This window comes from Zosterops lateralis, assembly GCF_965231275.1.
Source record: "Zosterops lateralis genome assembly, chromosome: 2".
NCBI lineage: Eukaryota > Metazoa > Chordata > Aves > Passeriformes > Zosteropidae > Zosterops > Zosterops lateralis.
This window is the reverse complement of record NC_139763.1, coordinates 6,154,102-6,178,696: the sequence shown is the minus strand read 5'-3', so window position 1 is coordinate 6,178,696 and position 24,595 is coordinate 6,154,102. Positions and strand designations below refer to the sequence as shown.

Here is a 24,595-nt window from a genome sequence, read left to right as displayed (position 1 = left end):
CTGCACAAAATGTTGTAGCTGCAGTTAAGGGCAACCTGCTGTTGCTGCTTTAGTTACGCAAAATCAACATTTCAAGAGGCATCTATTCTAGCTCTCCTTCTGAAAGGTTAACAGCTACAGCTGCCCCTCAGAAGGAGACTCCAAAGATGATCTGTTCATGTTCAGATCACCAAGTTACAGTGTTACAGTCACCTCTTCTCCTGCAGGTACCACAGAAGGGCGGCAGGAGAAAAAAAAAAACAAAACACAAAACAAACAAAACCAAACATAACAAAACCTCCCCCCCCCAAAAAACCCAAAACCAAAACAAAATGAACAAAAACCCACAAGCAAAACAAACCAAAAGAAACACCCCCAAACCACTCCCCACTCCAAAAAAAACCCCAAAAAAACCAACCCCAAACTAAACTAATTTTCCCCATTCTAAATTACTATGTCCCTAAAGTAAAAGTATTTTGGAGGGTCCCCTCTCAAGCAAATACAAACCCAGTTACTATACCTGAAGCAGAGGTTTATCCTGCATCCACATACAATAGAAAAGGCCCTTCCATATTTTCAGCAGCTCTTCCTGACTGAAGCCACCTACGGTAGAGAATAAGTCTGAATGAAAGGAAAAAAACCACACATTTCCACCAAAATATTTTCATGCAGTTCCCCCTGCTCCCTGTTTTCTGCTTTGTTTTTGTTATTTTCTCTGGGTTCCTACTGTAAGCACATCAAAGGCAATTTGGCATAGAACAGTGATTCAGTGACTGTAAGCTTCTACTTTGTACTGAACAAAGATTTCAAAGCAATCACAGGTAAGATGAAAACCAAGATAATTCTGATAAACGTCTCTGGCATATTTGCATCACCAAGTCTGAAAGAAATTTTTAATGAGAGCATCAGAAATCGTTTTACAAGAGCCATGATGTTTTTTGTTTTGTTGCTTTTAACAAAGTCTCACTTTTCCCATAGTTTTACTCCTTACTAGGGGTTTGTTTTGATAGAATAAACTTCTACCACATTTATTTCTACATTAAACTTCATAGTCAAAGAGCCTGAGCAACTATAATGAAAGTATTTCTGATATAGTTAGTCTTGGGATGTAGTAACACCTGAATTTTAACAGCAAAAACATATTTTCACATTCTAGAAGTAAAGTACTACATGGAAAGTCACTAAGACCTGCTCAAGAACGGGATTTTTCATTATATCAGCTAAATTTCTCTGAAGTAAAATTGTAACAGCACATTGTTACAAGGCAGCTACAATGACCTACTACAGCTATTTTCAAACTATGGCCTATTAAATACTCCCAAGCAATCTCATGAAACATCACTTTGAAAAGGTCATCATCTTCAGTAAGCTCAAATCTGTTCCAAAAAGATCACTGTCCCAGGGGTCTGCCAGTCAAAAAGCCTGAGACCCAGTGCAAGATCTAAATTGTGCACCTTCTCCTTGGACCAAGTCATTTGAAAGCAATTATCACTGAGACAAAAACACTGCAACATGTTAGTACTGCTTGCTTGAAAAGAAAGCAAATGAGGAAATATGCAAAATCCTATGTAGGAAGCAATGTATCCAGAAATATTAAGCATTAATTATAAATTTGACTTAGATTTGATAGTGCTGTTACGATAAAATACGAAACAATTTGATTCACTGATTTAAAGTTAATTGAAATATTAAAATTAATAACATTTCTTAAGGGAATTATACGTGAAATACTGAGTGGTAAGAAGCAGTTTTAACCTCACACTCAGCATTAACCCTACAGAGGCATCAGACAGAGGCATCACCTATAAATGTGGCTCAGGAGTTCACAGAATTGAATCACAGAATTATTCAGGTTGGAAAAGACCTCTCAGATAATCACTGCCAAGGCCACCACTAAACCATGTCCCCAAGTGCCACATCTACATCTTTTAAATCCCTCCAGGGACATCGACTCCACCTGTTCCTGTGCTCTGAGGGAAGAAAACACAGACTGTCATGGGGTTGCTTTTCATACACATAGGGCTCTTTAAAGTGCCCTAGGCATAAGTGTCCATTTGACATAAGACTCTGACCAAAAATTAGAGCAATTTTCTTATCCTAGTGGCTCAAAAGAGTAGTTTAAAGAGTGTTCTCTGTTTTTCAACTTTATGTGCTGTCCCCAGCCATAGCTGTCAAATAATAACCATTAAAGCAAGATTATTTTAAAACTTGAATACATTGTATTAGCAACCACAGTGCCCAGAACTGAAGGCTTTTTATACATTAAATCTATTCTGAGAAAGATTTTGGCTTTAGGGCTTGAATTATAACTGTCCCTATGCACAGTAACTCTATTCTATTTATTGTAGGAGCTGGGATTAACACTTTACAACCACTCACAGCTACTTTAATGCAAGGCTTGTCAGCATTTCTGTTTGGGAGTTAGGCTACTTTGACACTGCTATCATTGAATTTGTTAAAAATTTTCCTATTCTAGATAATTGCAATGGACCAGATGCACACAGGCACATTTCACTGGAAATAACATAAATCCTTTACAGATCCAGGCACAAGTAAGTGCAGCTCTGTCAGACAGGAAACTCTCCAGCAAGCTTCCCTCTTTTACTAGAAGTTATTTCTGTTTATTATTCTTTCATCAATTCATTTGGCAGTTCAAAGCCTTCCACAGAGTTTAACTTCTTCCTGAAAATTAAGAGCTCTGGCTCTCTGAAGAAGCTCAGCCTTAGCACAGACAACACAGAGCAGTCCTGCTATATAAACTATTAAAAAAACCCTATAAAACACCTGAACATCAGCTGAACTCCGGAACTTCTTCCCAAAGTGAATACATTCTCAACTCCTCAGGTTAGGGCATCTTACCTGGGTTGCCTGATGTGTGAGCCTCATCCCTCTCAGAGCACTGGATGGGTATAAGGCTGGTAATTAATAAATAACTTAAAATAACCTCCTCTCTCCTGAACATGCTTCTTCTCCAAGCCCAAAAAACTTAATCTTTGTTTCAATACTGCCAGTTTGGAGAGTACCTAACAGCAAGTAAATCTAAGAGCTCTGGAAATTAGTCAGCTTTGTTTCCTACTCATTTGCATTCCACAGTGTGCTGATTTTAACATGCAAAAGTTCACAGCTCAACTGAGCTTGATTTCCCTGTGATGGTTTCATGATGTCTTAAAGCAGTGCCTGACCCTGCAGCCTTTTTCTCTCAGTTATGGGCTCTTGTGGCTGCTTTCACAAACTTCAAGGAATCTGCACTTCGCAGCGAGATGCACAGAGCCCTACTGAACACAGAGTCACCCTTAGAAAGTCTCCAGAGCTAAAAAAAAAACAAAATAGAAAGTATTTGGGAGGTACATGATGTACACTGTCCTAGTCCCCAGGCAATCCCTAGGTCTATGTTAATTGTCAGGAATGGGATAATGACTGTTTGGCTCCCTGGCCTGACCCTGTAAGGCTGTTCTAGGTGTCCTTCTCTCTGTCAGAAGTGGCTAACAGGTCAAACACTACTTGGAAAGGAAAGAAAAAATATTCATTCCACAGTCTTTCCAAGGAATTCACTGAGGTCCAGCACTCCAGCTGGAGTTTAGCTCTTGGGGTCAGCTCTAGGCTGGTTTCCCAAAGCCATATATACTATATATATACTATATATAATATATACTGATTATATATATACTATATGTAATATATACTGATATATTAAACATAGATGTAATATGCAATAGTATATAATTAAAATACATGGTAATAACATATAAAGCAGCTTATAAAATGTATGTTTTATATAAATGAAACATAAAATATAGATTGTAGATTACATTATATATATTATATATAATATAAGGTATAGCGATAACACACTGTCATGTGGAAACTGTGCACATGAGGCACTTGCAGGTGCAGGAAGCCTCAGCCTGGCCTTGCCAGCCTCAAACTGACTCCAGGGACACCACTGAACTCTTAGTTCTAAGGTGCTGATATAAGGCTCCAAGTAGAATTTTTGGAAAAATGTAGGAAAAAATGTTTTTACCTCCATGAAGTGGAGGTAACAGGTAACCTAAACGGGTTACACAGAATCAGCTGCAATGACACGAGTGCTGAAACATAACTTAGCTTTTCTTGATTCCCTCCAATATCAGTCACGGAAACAGACATCACCTCACAAACAACACAAAATAAAACTTTATCCTGCACATATGGGGATGTTTCCAGCCTGGATCCGTTCAGTGCCCTGTTCCTTGGGAATGAGAGCACCCGAGCCATCCTGCTCCCATCCCGGATTTATTAATGCTGCCAACAAAACCCTCCCTCAATGCAAACTGATCTTTCCGCAGCCCCTCCAGTGCCCGGAGACACTTTCCCGAGCGGTGATCCCCGAGTCCCTCGGGTCCTGGGGGCTGGGGCTGCGCTTGCGGCAGCACCGGGGCAACACGTGCGTGTGTACATGGTGAAATATGTGCGTAACAGTAAAAATACAATAACAATAATAATAATAATAATAATAAAAAAGGCAAAAAAGTAAAGTGAAAGGAAATAAGAAAAAAAGGGGGGGAAGGGAAAAAAAAGAAAAAGAAAAAAAAAAGAAGAAAAAAGAAGAAAAAAAGAAAAAGAAACTAATAAACAAAAAAGAAAACAACAACAAAAAACACAAAAAATACCCAAAAAACCCCCAAAAAACCCAAAAAAACCCCAACAACAAAAAAAACCCCAAAAAGCCACCAAAAAACATAAAAAACCCCAAACCCAAACAAAAAAAACAAACCAAAATAAAAAAAAGACAGAAAAAAAAAAAAAAACAGAAAAAAAAAAAACAAAAAAAAAAAAACAAAAAACAACAACCCAAACTACCAAACCCCGAGAAGAAGCCCCGAGGAGGCGTGCCGGGCTCAGGGCGCACACGTGGTGCTTCCTTCCTCTCCTTCCCTCGCCACGCCGCCCATCCGTCCGTCCGTCCGTCCGCCGGGCCCGCTGCTCCTCCCCCCGCCAGGCCGCCGGGACCTGTCCCCGTCCCTGTCCCCGTCCCTACCCCGCTCCCTGTCCATCCCCCCGGCCCCCGGCCCGCCCCAGTCCGTACCGTCGGGACTCTGGGTCCGCACGCCGATGTAACCCCGCAGCTTTTTGAGGGCGCGGTCTCGGATGCGCTTCTCGTTGGCGGCCAAGCGCTGAGCGAACTGCACCTCAGGCGGCTGCACGGCGGCAGGAGCCATGGCCCGGCCTGGCCCTGTGCCCGTCCCGTTCCTGCCCCGCTCCCGGCCCGTCCTGCCCCGCCGGGCCCCGCCTGATGCCGTCACGGGCGCGGGGCTGTGTCGTCACCGCGGGAGGCGGGGCGGGGCCGTGAGGGCTGAGGGAACATCGCGGAGCTCGGGGCTCAGCGGCACCGGCGGGGCGGGCTCGCCCAGGGGAGGCACTGGCCCCGGCACCCCACAGATCACAGACGCATAAAGGCTGGAAATGAAGGTCTGAGATGATCAGTCCGGTCTGTGAGGGATCCACCACCTTGTCAACCAGCCCATGGCACTGAGTGAATCGAGGGGCCTGAGGTGTGGCCTCACCTGTGCCCAGCACAGCGGCGTAATCAGTGTCCTGGTCCTGCTGGCCGCGCTATTGCTGACTCAAGCCAGGTGCCATTGGCCTTCCTGCCCACGTGGGCTCACCTGGCTCATGTCCAGCCTCTGTTGACCACGACCCCAGGTCCTTTTCCTCCGGGCAGCTTTGCAGACTCTCCTTCCCCTTCTCCTTCCCCAGCCTGGAGCCGCAGGGGATTGTTGTACCCCAAGTGCAGCAGGACCCGGCCCTTGGCCTTGCTGAACCTCACACCACTGGCCTCGGTCCTTCCATCCCCCCTGCAGAGCCTCCCTGCCCTCCAGCACATCCAAACTGCCTCCCAACTGTGCCATTCCCTGGAGCCTCCAGCCCCAGCCGCACCACAGCAGGGCCGGGCTGCAGCTCCCCACAACCCTGCCTTGCTCTGGCCGTCCCGGGCAGTCCGGTATTGTCCTGGCATTGTCACGGTGTTCTCTCGGTGTTGTCACGGCGTTATCCCGGTATTGTCCCGGCGTTATCCCAGGGCTATCCCGCCGTTGTGGCGGAGTTCCCCTGGGACCGCTCTGGGCGGGCCTGGGGGCGGAGCCTGACCACACAGACCACGCCCAGACCACGCCCCGAGCGCAGTCTCCCAATTGGAATAGGCGTGGCCACAAACAGGGGCGTGGCCACAAACAGGGGCGTGGCCACAGCGTGTTCTCTCCCGCCCTCACGCCCTTCCCTCCTCCCGCACGACGCCGCTGTCGCGATGTGGCGCGGCTCCGGCCTCGCTGGCGACGCGCAGGTATCGCCAGCGGCCCGGGGCCGGCTCTGAGGTCGGGCCCGGCCCGGGGGGCCATGTGGGCGTGGGTGCCCCCAGGAGCAGAAGGAGCGGGGGTTGTGTGGTGGTCCTGGGCCTTGCCGGGCCCTGAGGGGGCAATGGCGGGGCCGCAGGAGGAGAGGAGCGTGGTGGGGGCTGTAGGGCGGTGCCAGAGGCACCCTGAGCTGGTGAGGAGTGAGTGGGGAAAGGGCAGGCAGTGATTCCGTGCTCGGGGTCCATCACCAGCCCTGTTTGACTCCCCACGACTGGCAGGGAAGGGGAATTCCCTTCACTGGGCTCACACCAGGCAGGACATGAGCTCAGGTGCATTACTGAGGGACTTGACCCCTGTGAAAGAACTCTGTGAAGTCAAATTTCCTACTTCCCACTGCTGTTACTATAAGGACTGGGCAGAAAACTCCTGTTCTCCCCTGTCTGCATTTGCCTTTAACATACTCTTGTAGAACAGAGAGGTGTGGAGAAGCTGCTTAAACAGAAAAAATAGAAGTTGTCTACTGTACTGCAGCACTGCAAAGACCTGTGCTTACAGTGGGAACTACAAATGAGAATTTTCTCCTTACTGCGTATTTCATGTCTCAACACCAGTGATTCACAGCCTGTTTTATTTGAATTCATCTTCTACTGGTGAACAGAGCTATTTTTATGTACCAGATTTTGCTCTGTAAGTCTGGGCAATACTGAATTCCCTCTGTCATTCATGGTTGCTGACACACACACATGGCATTCCTCTAAGGACTTCTTTTCCCATGTGTTTGTTCCGTGCTTTCTTGAGACTTAGACGAGTGGAATTTATTCTGGAGTCACGTCATGTGGTGCTACTTGGCCTTATGAACCTTGCCATAAGCACTTCCTAGATGGAACTTAGAGCTTACAGTTCAAATTAAAACAAAAATATTTCTTCCATGCCTTCATTACAGCTGTGAACCTGCAGAGCTGGGACTGACCTGTCCCAAAACTCTCTGGATTTGAAAGACAGCTGGGGAAGAAATAGAGTGGGAAGCAAAGCTGAAAGGAAATGTTTAATCTGAGGAAGGAGGGAAGCAGAAAGGATTGGAGAGAATGGTTGGAGAGGATGACTTCCATTTGTCTTGTGTGTCTGCTCTTGAGAGGACTGTGGGGATGGCACATTTTGAACCTGTAGGAGATGAAGTTTTGATTTGTTATCCTCTTCCCTCTAGAATAAGATGTGATACATAAAAAAATCTCACTTTGTCAGCACTGCTCTCAGTGCAGTGCAAAGCAGTACTAAGATATAATTTTGCTTTCTGGAAGCATATTAAGTGATTGATGTTTTAGTCAAAACATGATAAAACTTTCTTTTTGTTGGTGTGTGTGTATCAGCCTTTTTAACATCCAGAAGAGTGCACGTGTGTGTGCATCAGAAATTGGACTTTATGGGGTTTTTTTGTACAGAAATTGCTCTGTAATTTTAAAATTAACACACATTCTACTGGAATATTGAAGAAAAGCTATTCTATAGCTGTTGTCGTTTGGCAGGAGAGGAAGGTAGCAAACGTTTCTCTCTTACCTCAGAATTAGGTTGCAGATGGCTGCAAATAACTTCTGCTCTTCACAAAAGATAAATTGGTTTGAAAACTGTGCAGTTTCCTCCAAAAGAGTTGTTGTAATTTAGGCCTGAGGATCTTGCAAATGTTTGAATTAATTAAGAAGCTGAGTAATCGTATCCTTTACGACAGTCATGAAACAACAGCTTGGTGTGTGCTGCTCACATTTTAAAGTGTGAGTGTTAATTTTTGCAGCATTCTCAGATGCATCTTGGGTGAAGAAACACATGAAGAAAGGCCACAGAGGCAAAAATTAAGATTACAGTCAAAGGGTCAACCTCAAGCAAACCTTTTGGGTTTGTTTGCTGGATAATTCTCTTAAAAAATTCTGAAATGATATCATAGAGAGGAATATTTTTCTCCAAGAAAAGAAATTGAAGCAGAATAGTGCTACTGGGCTGCAACAGTGTCTTTGATTGATTGTGGGTTTGTTTGTTTTTGTCTTGCTTTGTTGTTTTATTTCAGAAGGCTGAGACCAAAGAGGAATTCGTAAAAGTTAGGAGGAGGGATTTGGAAAGGCTGACAACTGAAGTTATGCAACTGCGGGATTTCTTACCCAAAATAGTAAATGGAGATATCTTGGGGACATTCCAGAAGCTGGATGCTATTGAATCAAGTGAGTAGCACCATCTTACAAGCTCTTGCAGTTTCTGCCAGAACTGCTTAGAACAAACTGTTGTGCCCCAGAAATAGTTGTGGAGTTTGTGGAGCTATTCCAGATTCAACTGTGTTGTTCAGTGACAGCTTCAGTAAATTATTGTGTTTGTAGTGAAGAAAATTACAGGCTGCCTTAAGAATAATCAGACATGTCAAATTAATCTTTAAAAAAATTTTAGTGTGGATAAAAACATAAATAGTTCAGGCAGTAAGGGAAGCTGTATGAGGGAAAAAAAAGGTGTTTGCCCTTTGAGAAAAGGCAAAAGCATTTTGTTTTTCAAAAGGTCACGTGGCACAAAAGAAAAAAAAACCCAACAAAATAATGGTACATAGCAGTGGGTAAAAATTGGAGTGAATTAATCCTGTATTTGGCATGTCTTATTTTTTTAGCTTGTGTGCTTTACTAATAAAAAAAATATTCTATAAGAAAAGTCCTTTTATTGCTATCCCCAAAGTCCAGTTTTCAATGTTGGGCTTCTCTGTGCATTATTTTTTTCCAAAATTACCCCACTCCCAATATGCCATCAGGGCCACACAGGAGTCAGCTCCATCCCTAGCCTGGAGCTCACCTGCAGCTGTACAATTTACCTGGATCTGGGTTGGCCTGAAAAGACATGGAACAAGCACTGAGACAGACTGCAGAGAGTGTGTCTGTTCTAGAATATCGAGTGATAAATGGGAAATTAATTTGCAACAGCTAAGGAAGAGCAAGAGAGAGCCTCAAGGCCTGTGTGTGAGAATATAATATATTGGGGCAGAGCTTCCAGCTGCCTCAGTGATCCACTCCTTGGGAAGATTCTTCTATGTCACAGGCAGTGGGTAGGATCTGCAAGTGTTCTCTTTGTGCTCTTGCAAGGCATCAGGGACTGTTCCCAGTTTTCTTCCATGTCACAGGCAGTGGGTAGGATCTGGAAGTGTTCTCTTCATGCTCTTGCAGGGCATCAGGGACTGTTTCCATTGCATTAAGTGTTCAGGTTCCTCAATTAGTTTTCACCTACATGTCTTGAGATTCCTGTCACTGATCCTTCTTACATTCCTTGTGCCAGGCATCGAGGAGACACTGCTGGGGCCATCCAGAGCAAGCTCATGGCATCAACATGGAGATTTTAAGACTCCTCAAAATGTTCTGCTGGCTGCCCAGCATTCTCTGGATTCTGTAGGACAGGACCTGAGGCTCAGTCAGACTTTGAATTCTCTTGAGTCTTTCTCCACAGTGGAGGTTTCTCTTGCAGGTGATCAGGTCATTTGAATATTTTTTCAGGCTCTGGGCATTGTGTGCCCCTGCAGCTGGACAAATCAACTGGAGATTTTTGCTGATTCAGTCTTCTGCTACCTCTGCAGCATGAAGTAAGGTAGACTGAAATAAGGAGGCTTTGGAGCATACAAATTAATACAGGTTGGGCATCCCAGGGACACAAGCAGCCCTCAGTCTCAGAATGGTGCTGTTTGCTGCATACAGCCTCTGGGGGTGGCCTGTGAAGCTCACAGGAGCCCTGGCAGCTCCTAGAGAGGTTTTTTTCATGTTGTTCTTACAGAAGCCTGATGTGTGATTTGTACATCTCTAGATTTCCCTAGATTTCCATCAGCTGCTGCAATTTTCTGGGTGCTGTTGAAGTGTGCTTGAGCTGCAGAGTCTCCTGCTCCTCAAGAAGTGCAGATTACAGTCAGGGACTTTCAACACCCCTGGCCCATTCAGTTGTGAGATGGATGGAGTCTTGAACAGCTTTGAGATCTGCACTGGTGTGTGTAACCACCCATTTCCTGTGGCTTTTCTGAGGTGATGTCTGAGATCTGAGCTGGCAATGCTCAGTGCAGCAACATCTGCTTTTCAGGCTGCTGTCAGGGTCTTCAGTAAGATTTTTGCCAGGGTAATTGTTCATTTTGAAAAGAGGGTTCTGTTTTGTTCTTACTACTTGTTCTTCTTAGGAAGAGTGCTTGGCTCCAAGAGTCTTAAAAAAACAGCTCCAGCAGTTTTTCTGTATTATTATGGTTATGTTTAGTGGAACTCACTCCACTTGGGAAGTGTTAAAAATAGCATTTGACATTGATCTAGCTTTTGGTTCAATAGAATGGGAATTCCATCACTTGTTGGCATTCATCCCTGTTGTACTCAGTTCTCCACCTCCCAGAGCTTCGAGATTAGATCTCTGGTCCAGAAAATCCCCTGGTATGACCTGTAACTTTCTGTGGATGAGAATTCTACCTCACATCTGAAATGGGGGCCTTCTCTTCTTTCCTGTGCTCAGTGTCTTATTCTGCTTTTGATTCTCTGTCTTGGGAGCAAGTGCTACTTGTTCCCAGAGTCTGATTTGCCACTGCAGTGAAGTTACATATTTCTTCTTTGTGTGAAGGTGCCATTTCAATTTCTTTTTTTTTTTTTTTTTTTTTTTTTTTTTCCACTCAAGTTGGTAGTGAAAGCTGCTTCTTTCTCTTCAGAGCAAAGGCACAACTGGGAGGGCTGACTGGGCATAGCAGGGGGGTTTCCACAAATGAGGAGCAACTAGAAAGAAGTCTCTTTTCAGCAGCTTCCACTATTGTCCTTTTTTTTTGCCCTTCTACATAAAACATTGTGATACCTTTAGGATGTCAACACATCCTTCTTTTATCTGAAGCCCTTTTAAAAGTCCAGGGTGCATTGTGTTAATACTCAGTAGTCAGTATTATTCTCCTGGCTCAGGTTTGGTTCCAGCACCTTTGAAGTTTGCTGGTGAAGGATGTGGCATCTTTGTGTGTCTGCTGGCTGGATTCAGGTTGGATCCATCCTCTCAAAGGCTGGGAGTGACTCTTCTCTTTCTGGAGAGCTTGTTTTCTTGCAGGGACAGAGATTTTCACTGGATGGATTTACCTGGCGAGGCTGAACAGGTGGATAAGCAGAGCATGTTCTACTCCTGCTCAAGACATCTAGGACTCACACCCACGTAGTCAGAAGTGAATGAGACTGAATTTTCTTCACTTGACAGAAGGAAAGCTTCTTCCCACTGACCAGAGTTATCCTCAAAAATCCAATTCCTCCCTTTATTCTTTTCCTTTGGACAGCAGGTTGAAAAGAAGTGGGTTGCTGACAGAGCATCTCCTGGCACAGAGATGTTTCTCAGCAGTGAGCCCTTGCCTTGCCTCTTTGCTTTTTGCTAAAAAGTGTTGCTGGCTTGGAATCACATAAGGGCAGAGTGAAAATATGTTTTATCTCTTCTGATAAATCAGCCACAGACAGCTTTTGTCCTTTTATACAAGCTACTCAAAGCAATATGTGTATATTTAAGATGATAAACTTGTCAATTAGGACCAAAACAGAAATATTTCTTTTCAAATCATGTAGAATTACTAAATAGAATGCCAGAAGCCAAGTCCTTTGTTGAATAAGAACGTATTTGGATAATTTTTAATGATGTTGTTTTTTTATGATAGAATTTGATATGATTTTTAGTAATTACATTTAAAAATACTGTCGCATGTTGGGGGAAATATTTCAAGTGTGTTGAGCCATAGATCAAACTGTCGTGTTCAAGGGTATGGTGTTTGAAGTGGGGTGTAATTTATTTTTTTTAACTAACCAAGGTTACAGCAGATGCTGTTTGGATTTTACTTTTTGGAACTACTTAAACATGTTTCCTTTTTTTCAGTATAAATACTAAGCATCCAACACTGTGGTTTATCAAAATAAAATACAATACACAGCTATTATTCAAACTGTCCTTCAAAGAGAATTTTTTTAAAACAGGCATCATGCTGGTGAAATGGAACACTTTTAACTTGATTTCTGTTCACTAAAATAGTGTCTAAATTAGAATGAATTTCTGATAGCATCAGAAATTCAGTAACATCAGAAATTAATTTTACAAGGGAATCATAAAATTTGCTTTTTAATGTAGCTGACATAATTTTTGAATAGTTTATAATCATAGAATCACAGAATGTGTTGGGTTGGAAGGGATCTTCAAGATCATCCAGTTCTAACCCCATTGCCATGGGCAGGGACAACTTTCACTATCCCAGGTTGCTTATACTACTTTATAAATATTAAAATATTCGGAATAGTTGCTTTCCATTATAAATATTATTTTAAAATATTTGGAATACTTGCTTTTCATACCTGCTATCCATGTAAGTTGTAAATTGTGGATTGAAACACTCACTTTGGACTACTGTTGGCATTTTTCTCACGTTTTTAATATAGTCACTGACTTGGGTGAAATTTCATTGACAGAGTTTTCATGGAAACCGACATGAAAACAAAGTAGAAAACAGAGTAAATTTTTAAAAAATCTTCTCAACCCTCAGTATTTAACAGCTAGATGTGATTCTTTTAAATCAGGTGTGTCATTTTGCTTTCTCAGAGCTGTTGCCACACAGCAAATTGTGAGATTCCCGTTTAGCCACAGGGAGGTGATCTCGCACAAGCAAAGGGCTGAGGCACCTCCGTAAAGTTGCTCTTGGTGGATTGGATTCTCTTTGCTCTAATGCAGGCCCGATGACCTTAACGTGTTCCTTCTTTCTTTTCTCTGGTTTATCCTGCCACAGACCTGGAGAAAAAGGAGGAGGAAATAGAGCAGCTGAGAATGGATTGTGAGCACTTCAGAGCCCGTCTGGAAACGGCCCAGGCAGATTGCATGAGAGAGAAGAAGGTAGATTTGCTGCCAGGATATTGATATCTGTGTGTTTGAGTTTTAATAACAAAAGCAGTAATGATAAAATTATCATTTTCGTGCCACAAAACGAATCCTCAGTCTAAAAACCAATTTGGGATTTCTATCCAAAGCATCATCCATATCCCTATTAACATGTTGGAGTAAAACATGGGGTATTTGAGGAGATTGTGGCATAGCTGGTATCAAAAGGTCCTTCACAGAATCAGTTTTGGTGAATTTAACATTGCTGTAACATATTTGCAAAGAGGACAGTTGAAGATAGTTTGAGCAGTGCAGTGTACAGAAGGAAAGCAGCCTCTCTTGGTTTGCTGTGAGCTGTGTACCTTTGTTTAGTGTTAATAGTCTTTCTCAGAGCACCTATTGATCCAATTGCCATGTACAGCTGAGAATCAAAGAGCAATTTCAGGGCTCCTCTTGCTCTGTCAATATTGTATTTAGTGATTATGAGAGGGGAGATTCTTAACAATTAAGGGATAGCAAAGACACTGACTTCTCAGACTGTGAAGCCATTTGGGTTCAAATGAGTCTCTGTGAGAATCAGTGGTGATTGTTTGCTGCAAAAGTTCATTTCCTTGGAGCCATCAGCAGCTGGGGTTGTACAGCTGGCATTTGCCAGCCTTGGGATTGCACAAAGACAGATGAACCACAAAACTTACTTCATTTTTGAAAAAGGAATAATAAAGAGCTCAGAAATGCACTTTCAGTGCACATCCGCCTAGATGAGACACTCTCGAATGAAGTTTGGTATGATGGAGTGGTTGTCAATCTGGATATTCCTTATTTCAAATAAATATCTTCTGGGATAGATATTGCAGTTCAGCAGTAGGTACAGAGTTCATTTTGCTTTGCACTGAGGTCTTCACTTCCAGGATAAAATCCCTGTAAAATTTAATGCTGTTGGTTTAGATATTAATAAAGTGAGTTTCACCCATGATTCTTGTTAATACTACAAAAGAAAGGGCAGGTGGTTTGGGTTTATGATTTCTTTTGGATGAGTTTTACTTGAATCATGGATAGTTTACTAGGAGCAGTTGTTTTGGTGTTTCTGCTCAAAGCTCTTCTCTTCATGTCTTTGCTGTTGTGCAGTGTGTGGCAGTTGTCTGACTGGGTTCTGTTAAATGCCAGGAAGGTGTATTTCAGTGGTTTGTGCTTGTGATGTTGTGAAGTCCTTTAGCTCTTCAGGATACAACAAGATGGTTTGTGTATATGAGTGAATTTTGTTCCTGTTAATCACTTTCCAGGTGTTTTTCATTTGGTTGTTGTTCTGCTCTAGGCATCCTTGTGTAGAGTTTCTGAATTATTTTCTACATATTTATCTTCTGAAGGAGAATACAATTATTCACTGAAACCAACATGGAATAAATGAATTTCTGGTTGAGCAGTGTCCTTTTCTGAGGCCGTCATAAATCAACATTTTGCATTCCAGATTCTCTCTGCAGAGCTGTGTCCCTGATGAGGGAATTCCTGTGCTCTCTGAACCTGAGCAAAACTTGAAGTGCACATGTTATTCTTGGCTGATGTCTCCTTTGTCTGTCTGTTTGCAGTTCCATACTTGGGCACTGCTGTGCTCTTGTGCCTTGACCTTTTCCTGAAGATGGTGGTGTTGCATAGCACAGGGATTGCTGGGTGATGTGAGCTCTTAGGAGTATTGCTTCCAGCCAGGTTATTTGCTTTTGCAAGCTCCGTTTATTTTCCTGGCTCTTGCATGTACTATTTTGTTTTCCTTGCCTCACGTCTTTGTTCTGATGTTGCTTTTGATCTATTAAAAATCCTGGCTTTTTTTTTTTCTGCTGGCTTTGCATGCTTGTTGGGGGGATCTAGATTTGGTGTTACTGGGTTTTATGTCTTACTCAGTGTTAGCATCCAAATGCAAATAAAATGAATTAAAGATACATTTCCCTAAGATCAGGACAGTGTGGAAAAGGCAGGGAGGATATAGGGATTAGGCAGGGAGATGCCTGAGGGCATTTTGTGGATGCACACGGTGGCAGAAAAGCTGATAGACCTGACAGTGAGTCATGTAAAAGATGGAATTTGGCTAATTTGCTTAAAAACGATCAAAGTATTAAGAAATAAGAGACTTTTCCTGGGATATTCTGCCTGTGGAATCAGCAGCAAGTGTCAGTCTTTTGCATATATAGGCGAGAGAGACTCCAGAGAGTAAATGTACACAGGAGACTACTTGAGAAATTAAACTCGAACTTTACAAATCCTCACCTGCATGTTCCATCAGCAGCAGTGGAAATCAGGCTGGTGGGTGTGATCAGGAGGCTCAGTAGGCAGTTGGTGACAGAGCACACACAGCTCTGTACTGGTTGATACCATATTATGTAAATTTTCAGATGAGTTTACATTTCTATTCTTTACGAACCCTCAACATGAAGCATTGAGGTGAACCCCAAAAGCAACAAGATACTTAAAGTCTTGATGACAATACATGGTTGAAAGTCTTCTGTTTAGTTGCTTTCAAAATTGACATAGAAAAGATTCCTTCTGATTTCCCCTGCTTCATCCTGACAGCCAAACACACTGGGAAGGCTGAGCTGAGGAGTTTTCTGCAGTGAATATGAAAATATAGTGTCTGTAAAATGGGCAGAGTAAGATCCTTCTGTTTTTTGACATTGTGCAATCTGTGATTCTCTTTTAATACTTGAATTAGCATAATTTTTCTGGACTGGCCTTGGTCTTTTCTCTGTAGCACTGTCTAATACCACCCTACCTGGAGTTAGCTGGGATCTCCCACCCACCCTGGGACACAGACTACAGAATCCCTGCCTTGATCTCACTGTCTGTGCTGCCTCTAAACTGAGAAGTGCAGCAGCTTTGCTACTCCTGTGGAAGGAGCTGATAGGAAGCCAGTGAAACCTAGAATCCTGCCCAATTCCATGATATTCTCCCAGCCAGCTTGCCATGGGATTGGAAAAAAAGTACTCCCAAATGGAAGTTGTGCTCTGGTTCTGTAGGGTTGATCTGTTCCCTCTTTATGCTTTGTGGCAAGAACCACTTAGCAGCTCGCTTAAGTCGTCATAGAATCATTGTGTCACAGAATAGTTTGGTTGGAAGGGATTTTGGAGTTGTGTTACCTCATTCCAACCCCATTGCTGTGGACAACTTTCACTAGGTCAGGTTGCTCAGAACCTCATGGATGCACAGCAGTGCCTTGGCTTTCTTGCAATGGAAGGTCCTCCAAACTTCAAACCTTAGGTGTGTTTTTTGGGGACTCTGTCTTGTTTTGCCACTGCTGCTCAGGATTATGTCAACAGAAGAGAGTTTCAAGAGACAACAGTATTTATCCTAGATATCCAGCAACTGTTTCATGGCTAGAGCAGGAGCCTGTTTTGGAAAAGGAAACAATCTTCCCCTCCTGTAAGATGTTTCTTGTATCTTTTGGAAGGTGTCAGGGAAGGCTGGCCCCTGATGCTGAAATCCCCTCTCTCTTGAGGAGACATGGAGCTGTTTGCTCAGGGGGAGATGTCTCCTGTCAGGTTTTTTTAGGTGCCACTCAGTCTCGGTGGGTCACTTGGCTTGACCTCGTGTGCAGTTTCTGGTTCCTGTCAGCCTGCACTACTTAGAGGCAGCTCAGGAGAGAAGGAACGTGTCTGCAGCTGCTCTGGGTCACCCTCCCTTTCAGAGATGGCCATGACTGTGTTTCTTGTTCTGTCCCTTAGCCTAGAAACTTGGTGTGGGAGACGTGAAGTGCAACCAAAATTTCCTTACGCTGTTCCAGGAGAAGCTGGACCTGCGGCAGCAGCTGAACGAGGCCAAGCAGCAGCTCCTGCAGCAGGCAGAGTATTGCACAGAGATGGGAGCAGCAGTGTGCACCCTGCTCTGGGGGGTATCCAGCAATGAGGAGGCTGTCAAATCCATCCTAGGAGGAGTAAGTATGGCAGGTGAATACCTGGGAATGTTCTCAGACCTCTAAAATAAAGACTTTGCTGTGGAACACACTTCAAGGATGTACTTGAGAAATTGTCTGGACAGCAAGTGTTTTCTGGTTAGCATGTTCTTTGGGAACCATCCATTCTCGTTTAAGAAGGGTTGGAGCTGTGAAGTGTTATGAATAAATGCAGTAATTATTTCTTTTGTTACCAAATGAGGGTTATCTGTTTTCCACCACACAGAGCTGAACTGGAAGCAAGGCTACAGTTAGCACAAAGTAAATATCTTCACAAGGTAACAGAAGGAGAGAATAGTTCCTGGGCACATGCAGGAGTTTCCATGCCTGTGGAGAGCTTGGAGGAGATATTTCCATGGAGAAAAGACAGATCCATTGATTCTCAACTTCTTTAAATCTTTCTGCAGCCTTAATATGTGAATCACTTTTGGAAATTTAGAGACCCTCACTGCTTGTGGATCATGTTAAATCATCAATGTTAAACATGGGCAAGTAGACTATTTGAAAAAAACTAACAAACCACAAAACCAAAACAACAACAGTTAATGACAATGGTAATATTGCAACTATCACAATTTCACTGCCAAGTGCAGCTGATGGAATTAGGAGGGACTAGGGCAACAGGCCTGATAAAAAATATGATTTTCCTTCTTGACACAGCCATCATGAGAAGGAATTGCTGTTTTTAATCTGAGTGAACTGATGCCACAGTTTCTTTTGGCTTGATTTTTCAGCAGCATGATGAACAGCTGAGTGAATAGGATTAGCTCATTATTGTAAGTGAGAAACCAATGTGTTTGTAACAGTTGTTCTGGTTGGGTGTTCCAAAATACAATTACAACTTGATATTGGATATTAGAAAGCTGTACAGTGATGCCTTATTAATGATAACTTCTGATGATTCCAAATGCAAGCACCAGCAGTTACTAGGAAAAACACTGTAAAACACTGTATAAAACAGTGAAAATTTTTAGAACAGGGCTGGTTGTTGAAAGCAGTCTTGAGTATTAATATTCAGTTGAATTAGTTAAAAACATAACTGTTGCCTGAAGATTTGTTTGAAGGTAAAAAAACCCCAACCATGAAGATGCAATACTTTGGGGGTTAGGTTGGTTTGAAATGCAAAATACTTCTCCTAGTTGATTTCCAGCAATCATTAAAGCCTGTTGAACTGCTGTACTTCTGGTGAAGATCAGAGCAACATTTGGGGGCATCGTTTTCTTGGGGAGCAAATAACACTGTAAGAAACGTGCCTGGGCTTGCAACAAGACTCCTAGGAAAAGCATAAATGGATTGTGTGGCATTGTGTCAACCACAGATTGCAACTGGCAGTGAGTCAGGTCATTAAAAGATGATGGAGATTTGTCATACAACATAATTGGTTTGGGTTATTTTGGGACAAGTTGTACAGCTTGTAGCTTCTTCCCTCCTCCCCTGAGAAGGTGCTATGAACCACGGAAATGTGGGAGAACATCAAGGGTGCTTTGAAACTGTTGCTGATATTTAAGCACATGGGGGAGGTGGCATCAATTCAGAATCATGTCACGCTTTATAGAACAATGCCCAAGCTTTTTGCAGTCTTTGAAGCATTACAGGTCTTTCTTCCAGTACTGTAATGCAAATGGAGTGAAAATGGTGTTAGTGACCAATATATGTTTTGTGTCCGTAAGGATTGTGAAAATCAGAACTTGAGCAGCAGATTTGAAATGTGACACAAGTAGTCTCAAGGCAGTGGGGGAGAGATGCCTGCTGTTTTACTCATATTCCTAAAGAGAATTTGAAGATACATCCAGAGAAGCACCATGAGAGAGTTTTCAAGGTTTCCTACCTGCATGTATCAAAAAAAAAAAAAAAAAAAAAAAAGAAGTAAAATTAATTCCCATGAGATTGTTTTGGATGTCTTTCAAAAAGCTTCAGCCAGATATGACAGGCTTCTCACATGGAAATACAACCTGGAGGTTTGATTTCAGAACAGCATCAAGGCTTGCTTCAACATGAGAAGTTTTGGATCCTACAAGGTGTTTTGCTGCTTCAGTTGTCTTATATGGTGACAAACGACTTTATATTTTGTGGCAGTGATTTTTCATGTTACCTGGAGCTTTCACACAGGAGTTCCACAGGCAGCAGAGGGTTCATTGCACCATCTGAGCTCAAGCACCTCAGTGGCTGCTTTCAGAGCTGTCCTTATCTCAGCGTGTAGTGGTGAGACATTCTTCAGCCCCATGAAAATGCCGTCAAGTTAATAAGAGACTGTGCAGAGTGTGCAGTATTTACTATTTATAAACCTGATGGGTGTCTGCTGCAGCTCAGCACTAGTTAAGCAGTGGCTGTCTGGAAGGGAGGATCAGCAGAGAGGACACCAGTGAAACCTCGAGAGTGTGGAAGATTTCTGTTGTTTTCTGTGCAACATACCAACTGCTCAGGGTGCTTAGTGCACTCATGTTCCCATGTGAATATGTATTTTCATAAGCCCTTGTTGGGCTCTTCATTTTCTCTCAAGCCCTCTTGCTTCTTGAGCTATAGTCAGTGCTTGTGTTAAAATTGCTATCTTTGAGGAGTGGTGTCCATGTAAAAACTACATCCAGCACATGCAGAATTGCACTTATCTTCCTCCTCTTTCTCCATTATCCCTTCATTCCTGTTGTTCTGGGACCACAGCATCATTTGTGAAGATACTGTGTTGACTGAGCCTCCTTTTTGTCCTCTCTTGCTGAAGTCACCCTGCAGGAACAGTGCATCTTTAATCTGGTGAATGTGCAACAATGGAGGAATAAATAAATGTTACCACTAGCTTTGCACATACTGTGAAAGCAGTAATTTTGAAAAAGCATTAAGGTTTTTCAGTCACTTTACAAAATGAATAAAAGTTTAGGCATTTCTTGAACTCTCCCACTGGGTCACTGCTGGTGATGACTAAAAGTTTCAGCTTCTTCATGAAACAATTGGAAAAATTATTAAAAACACTGAGAAACCCAGCATTATGGGCTCTCTGCCACAGTATTTTGGTTATGAAAGCCTTCATCCTCTGTGTGAAACAGAGTTCCAGCAATGTTTTACTAGTCAGAATTACCAATAAACAGAAACAGGTCTCTGTCCTTCTTTGTGGACTCTGTACCTCAGGCCAGGCTCTTTGTCCTGCCGCGAGCTTTTTACCAGGTGGTGCTCCCTCAGCTGAGATTCCTCCAAATGGAGCAGGCTTGCAGCTGAGGGGAAAAGGCTGTCCCATAATTACAGCCTGTGCTCTGCTGTGGGGATTATTTTTTCTCATGTTGACTTCAGTTCAACCTGAGACCTCCATTTCCTTTTCTAGAAAACTTCTGCATAGCCTGTTATTCTCCATGCTGTAACGAGCAATTAATGAGTCCTATTAGGATCCATTTAGATTCTGCCCTTTTTTTCTGCGGACTTCACTGTTTTCTTAGGAATTTCGTGTTAAGTCTCCAGTCTTCAGCTGATTTTGACAAAAGCTACTGTAGTAGGCCAGGTAAATGTGAAACACCTAATAAGCCTTAATTCTGATGGTTGATTATATATTCTTGTGTGCTTAAGAGGTAGATACGAAGTAGTTCAGTTTTATGAATAAATGTAGCATTGAGTAGTTTCCTGTTTTCTTCTAAGATAGTGGTTTCAAATATTAGGGGGTCAAACATCACTCAGTGAATACCTGGTATTTTCTGTTGTTTATTTGAAGTAACTGGATGTTTTAATAATTTGGAAGATTGACCAGTTCTACTGTGGCATCTAATAATTCTAATAATTACAGTTGCTGTAGTGTGTGTAATCTTTCTCCTCTTCCTTATTTGCAGAGTAAAGCAGTAAAGTTTTTCACAATCACTGCCCAGACCATGGAGAGCTTTGTGAAGTCATTAAGTGAAGACATGAAACAGCAGGATTTGGATTCTGAGGAAAATCAGTTTGTATTGGCTTTGGCAGGGATTGTAACAAGTAAGTTAGTGTTGTGTCTCAGAATAGAGTTCCACACCTACTGGGAATGTGTATTTCCTCACAGAAGCTGCAGAAAATACAGCTTTTCAACCTTAAGTTGTCAATGGTGACATCTTGGGTGATGTTCTGGTTTTCTGAAGTTCTAGCAGATTATGTTACTGACACTTCTGTTACAGGCACTTCTGTGCTGCCATCGTTAAGGATTAGACAGGTAAGAGCCATTGAGTTCTGAAATTCCCTATTGCATCCCTCAGTGTGGAATGAAACAAGGACTATTGTACCAGTCTTGTACACGTTGAGCAATTCACCTTGTGAATCACCAGTGATGCCAACATCTACAAGATGACAAATTGCCAATGCTGCAAGTAGATCAGCCCCAGCTTAAGGCATGGACTAAGGATTTTGAAAGTGCTTAAAAATTTTGTTGCTGTCAGATATGCTGCACTTTCACTGTGTAAGAGAAGTAGAAGGTTGTAAACCTGACTTCCATACTAAGGTTTGGGGTTTTTTTAGGGCCAGAAAATAAGTAAAAAGCCACATGTCTGTTGTGGAATGACTGCTTGGTTTAGGAGGCTGTGGGGCATAAGGTTGATACATCATCTGAATTTCTGTGAAACTCTAACTGTCAAAATTACACTAAAGACATGATGCAAGAGAGACAAAACCATGCACATTGGTGTATATAAGTGAATCTTGACTGAACAGCTTTTCTGAATGTGAGATTTTTAGCTATTGGGATGTCAATAGAGATAAAATAATAAAATTATTATGTGATGCATTATGCCACTATACTGAATAGGAGGCAGGTATAAGGGAAAATAATGTAGGAAAGTCTGCTTTGGAACAGTAGCTTTTGGAAATAATTTCGTCTTTTGGTCTGTGCTTGAATAATGCCACACTTGCAGAGAGGTAGGAAATAAACTTTAGAGTAAAATATGCTCATAAGAGTTTTGGTTGTGTGATGTGCCAGGTATATTGAATTGAGTGGTTGTAAAACTCTGCAGTCCTGTTCCTTTAAAGTAGAACCTGTAATGATCAGCTTTGTTTCAGTCACACATTACCTGTGCATGAACCTGTACAGCCTTTTGTTTCACAATTTGCTGCATTACTGTTGGGACACTGGGGCATTCTGAACAAATGTTTTGGTTACAAATGTGGAATTTTGAAGGAGCTTGACCAGTGTTTGTTTTTCAGTATTTGCTATATAGGTGAATGTACTCCAAAGTTTAAACCACAACCGTAGTTCATTCTTCACAGCTGGCCTGTCTTTTCAGTGATAATTAGTATAAACTTTTCTTTGAAAAATGATTTTTGTTGATGTTTTGTGCTTTCCCACAGACGTGGCCGCACTGGCGTGTGGCCGTGAGTTCCTGGTCAGTTCCAGCCGGGAATTACTGGACACGATGATGCATCTGCTGGGAGACATGAAGCCAGGACTCTGTAACAAATTTAAAGTGTATGTTGACTTTTTTTTGCCCATTTCAAATGAAATGCATTATCTTGCAGTGCAGCTCAAGTGATGACAGCAGTTTTCACACTCTCCCATTATTCCTTTCCTGGAGAGGAAACATAATTTTTGGAAGCTCTTTTCCCAGTAGCATTCCTTGCAGATGTACTGGGGTTGACTACAAAGCTTTATCCAGGTTTTGTGTCTCTTGGGAAGTCTCTTAAGCACCATAATATTGTAAAGTGAGCGGGGGTGCCCTTTTCTAGCTTGGGAGGGGTCATGAGTTTGGTGTGAAAGCAGGAAGGTGTGAGGTCAAGTTCTGCAACAGAGAAGATGTGGGAAAGGTGAACTCATTTTTGTTCCTTTGTAATATGAAGTATAAAATGTCACATGTCCTTAGTGAAGAATGTGAGTTATGGATCTGCTAAGAGCAAAAATTAAATCATTTTAGGCTCTTTAGCAGCCAGATTCACCACACACTCCAGTTTGTAAGAGGCAATGCCTGTAAAGTGACCTTGCAATACAGCTTTAAAGGCAAGGCCCTGTTTCACAGTTCAGCTACTGCAAAAGTGCTTTTCAGCTGATGGAGAGATGAAATAAACAATTGTCTTTGTCTTTTTCCCCAAGACCTTACAAGCTGAGGATATATGGACTTGACTGAACAAATTACTGTGGCTTAACAAGTGGCTTCTCTGCTGAACTGTGGGCACTGGTCCTGCACACCTGATTCATTTGTTCATGAAGGTGATTTGAGCCACTGTGGTGGTTTTTTTCATAAATACACAAACAATTCATAGCTCAGGCAGCTGTTCCAGCTCAGCTGACAAACAGCAGCCCTGTCAGCTACAGTAACTTGACCACATCCAGGCACACATTTAGGCAGGTTGGATGTGATAGTCATAAAATCAGGCTCAGTCTCACTTCGGAGAGGTCTTATCTTGCCCAACCTCAGCTGTCAGAGAGGGGGATGTCAAGCATTTGCTGACTGAACTGGGCTCCTTCCCACAGTCCCTGGGAGGAGATGGTGCTGTCAGGTGGTTGCTCATGTGAGGGGGAGTGAGTTGCCCTCTGAAGGTGTTTGCCTTTCCCTGCTGGGTGGTGAGGGGAAAGCTGAACAGTCTGTGCAGTAGATGGTGGCTTGATGATTTGAGATCAGTTATTTACTCTGTTACCCAAGCACTGGGCTTGAAGGTGAGTGGTAGGGTTTTTTTTGATAACATCCCAATGGAAAGAATTGTATGAGAATCTTAATTTATGAAAGAAAAGGTAATTTATGCCTTCATGTGTATAAAACAAACCAAACAAACAAAACCAAAAAACAACCCTGAAGAGGATCCATAACTGTTTCAGAATCTGTAAATGGGATAAAAATAAAAGAGTACTTTGAGAGGAGGAGCAAAAGTGTTCCTACACACACACTCTGAATTTCAGGTGGATATGTGTCTATGGGTCCAGATAAACTATTTTTCATCATTTCATATTGTATTAATGTAGTTGGATTTGAGGACCTTTCTTTTGAGTTTGTATCTTGGGTTCCTTATTATTATACTTCAAAATCTACCTGCTTTGCAGAATTACCCATGATGTTGTAAACTTGGCTGCCAATACAGCCCTGCTGGTAAAATATACATAGAACAACCCTGTGAGGTGGCAAGGAATTCAACAGAGGCCAGCTTTGTAGGCTAACAAATGGAGGGAAACTTGGATAAGAGGTTGCTCAAGGTGGTTGATAAGTGGGAAATATTAAGCCTATGTTACCATAGCTTGAATGCAGTGCAGTGATGATATTTTCTGATACCCCACAGAACCAACTTTTTTTTTTTCTTTACTCTGAACTTGCTGTTGGATTAAAAAAAATGTTGTATTCTGACATTAGAGCAAATGTCAGAAAGGACATTTCTTTGTGGCCTTGTCAGAGAATGAGGGAGCCTGATTTGCTCAAATGTTTTAGTGCAAAATGTTTCCCTGTGTTTGTCTTTTATGTCCATAATAAAAAAAAAGTTCTTTTTTTTTTTTTTTTTAAATTAGATCTGTGTGTATCATGTCACTGTTCAGTTCAAAAAACGTGTTACTACTAACACTACATCTTTTTCTTATCATTTTGGG

At 42.3% G+C, this 24,595-nt stretch overlaps 2 protein-coding genes across 8 annotated transcripts in view; one reads left to right on the top strand and one right to left on the bottom strand.

Annotated features, from left to right (window-relative positions):
- RRP1B (ribosomal RNA processing 1B) overlaps nucleotides 1-5,221 on the bottom strand; it is a 30,723-nt gene extending 25,502 nt beyond the window's left edge. For 2 of the 3 annotated variants that reach the window (XM_083854865.1, XM_083854866.1), the window contains exons 1-2: nucleotides 5,045-5,221; nucleotides 500-582 (exon numbers count right to left, since the gene is read on the bottom strand). In XM_083854865.1, the coding sequence (XP_083710991.1) occupies nucleotides 500-582; nucleotides 5,045-5,177 (216 nt within the window). In that variant the 5' untranslated portion in view covers nucleotides 5,178-5,221. Of the gene's footprint in view, nucleotides 1-499; nucleotides 583-2,838; nucleotides 3,000-5,044 lie in introns of those variants that run through there. The other variant, XM_083854867.1, reaches the window with a different exon arrangement.
- A 999-nt stretch (nucleotides 5,222-6,220) lies between these two features.
- The window catches only part of HSF2BP (heat shock transcription factor 2 binding protein), a 31,511-nt gene continuing 13,136 nt past the window's right edge, over nucleotides 6,221-24,595 (top strand). For 3 of the 5 annotated variants that reach the window (XM_083855824.1, XM_083855826.1, XM_083855822.1), the window contains exons 1-6: nucleotides 6,221-6,298; nucleotides 8,365-8,515; nucleotides 13,075-13,178; nucleotides 16,930-17,079; nucleotides 20,904-21,042; nucleotides 22,381-22,498. In XM_083855824.1, the coding sequence (XP_083711950.1) occupies nucleotides 6,263-6,298; nucleotides 8,365-8,515; nucleotides 13,075-13,178; nucleotides 16,930-17,079; nucleotides 20,904-21,042; nucleotides 22,381-22,498 (698 nt within the window). In that variant the 5' untranslated portion in view covers nucleotides 6,221-6,262. The remainder of the gene's footprint in view (nucleotides 6,299-8,364; nucleotides 8,516-13,074; nucleotides 13,179-16,929; nucleotides 17,080-20,903; nucleotides 21,043-22,380; nucleotides 22,499-24,595) is intronic. The other 2 variants (XM_083855825.1, XM_083855823.1) reach the window with 1 other exon arrangement.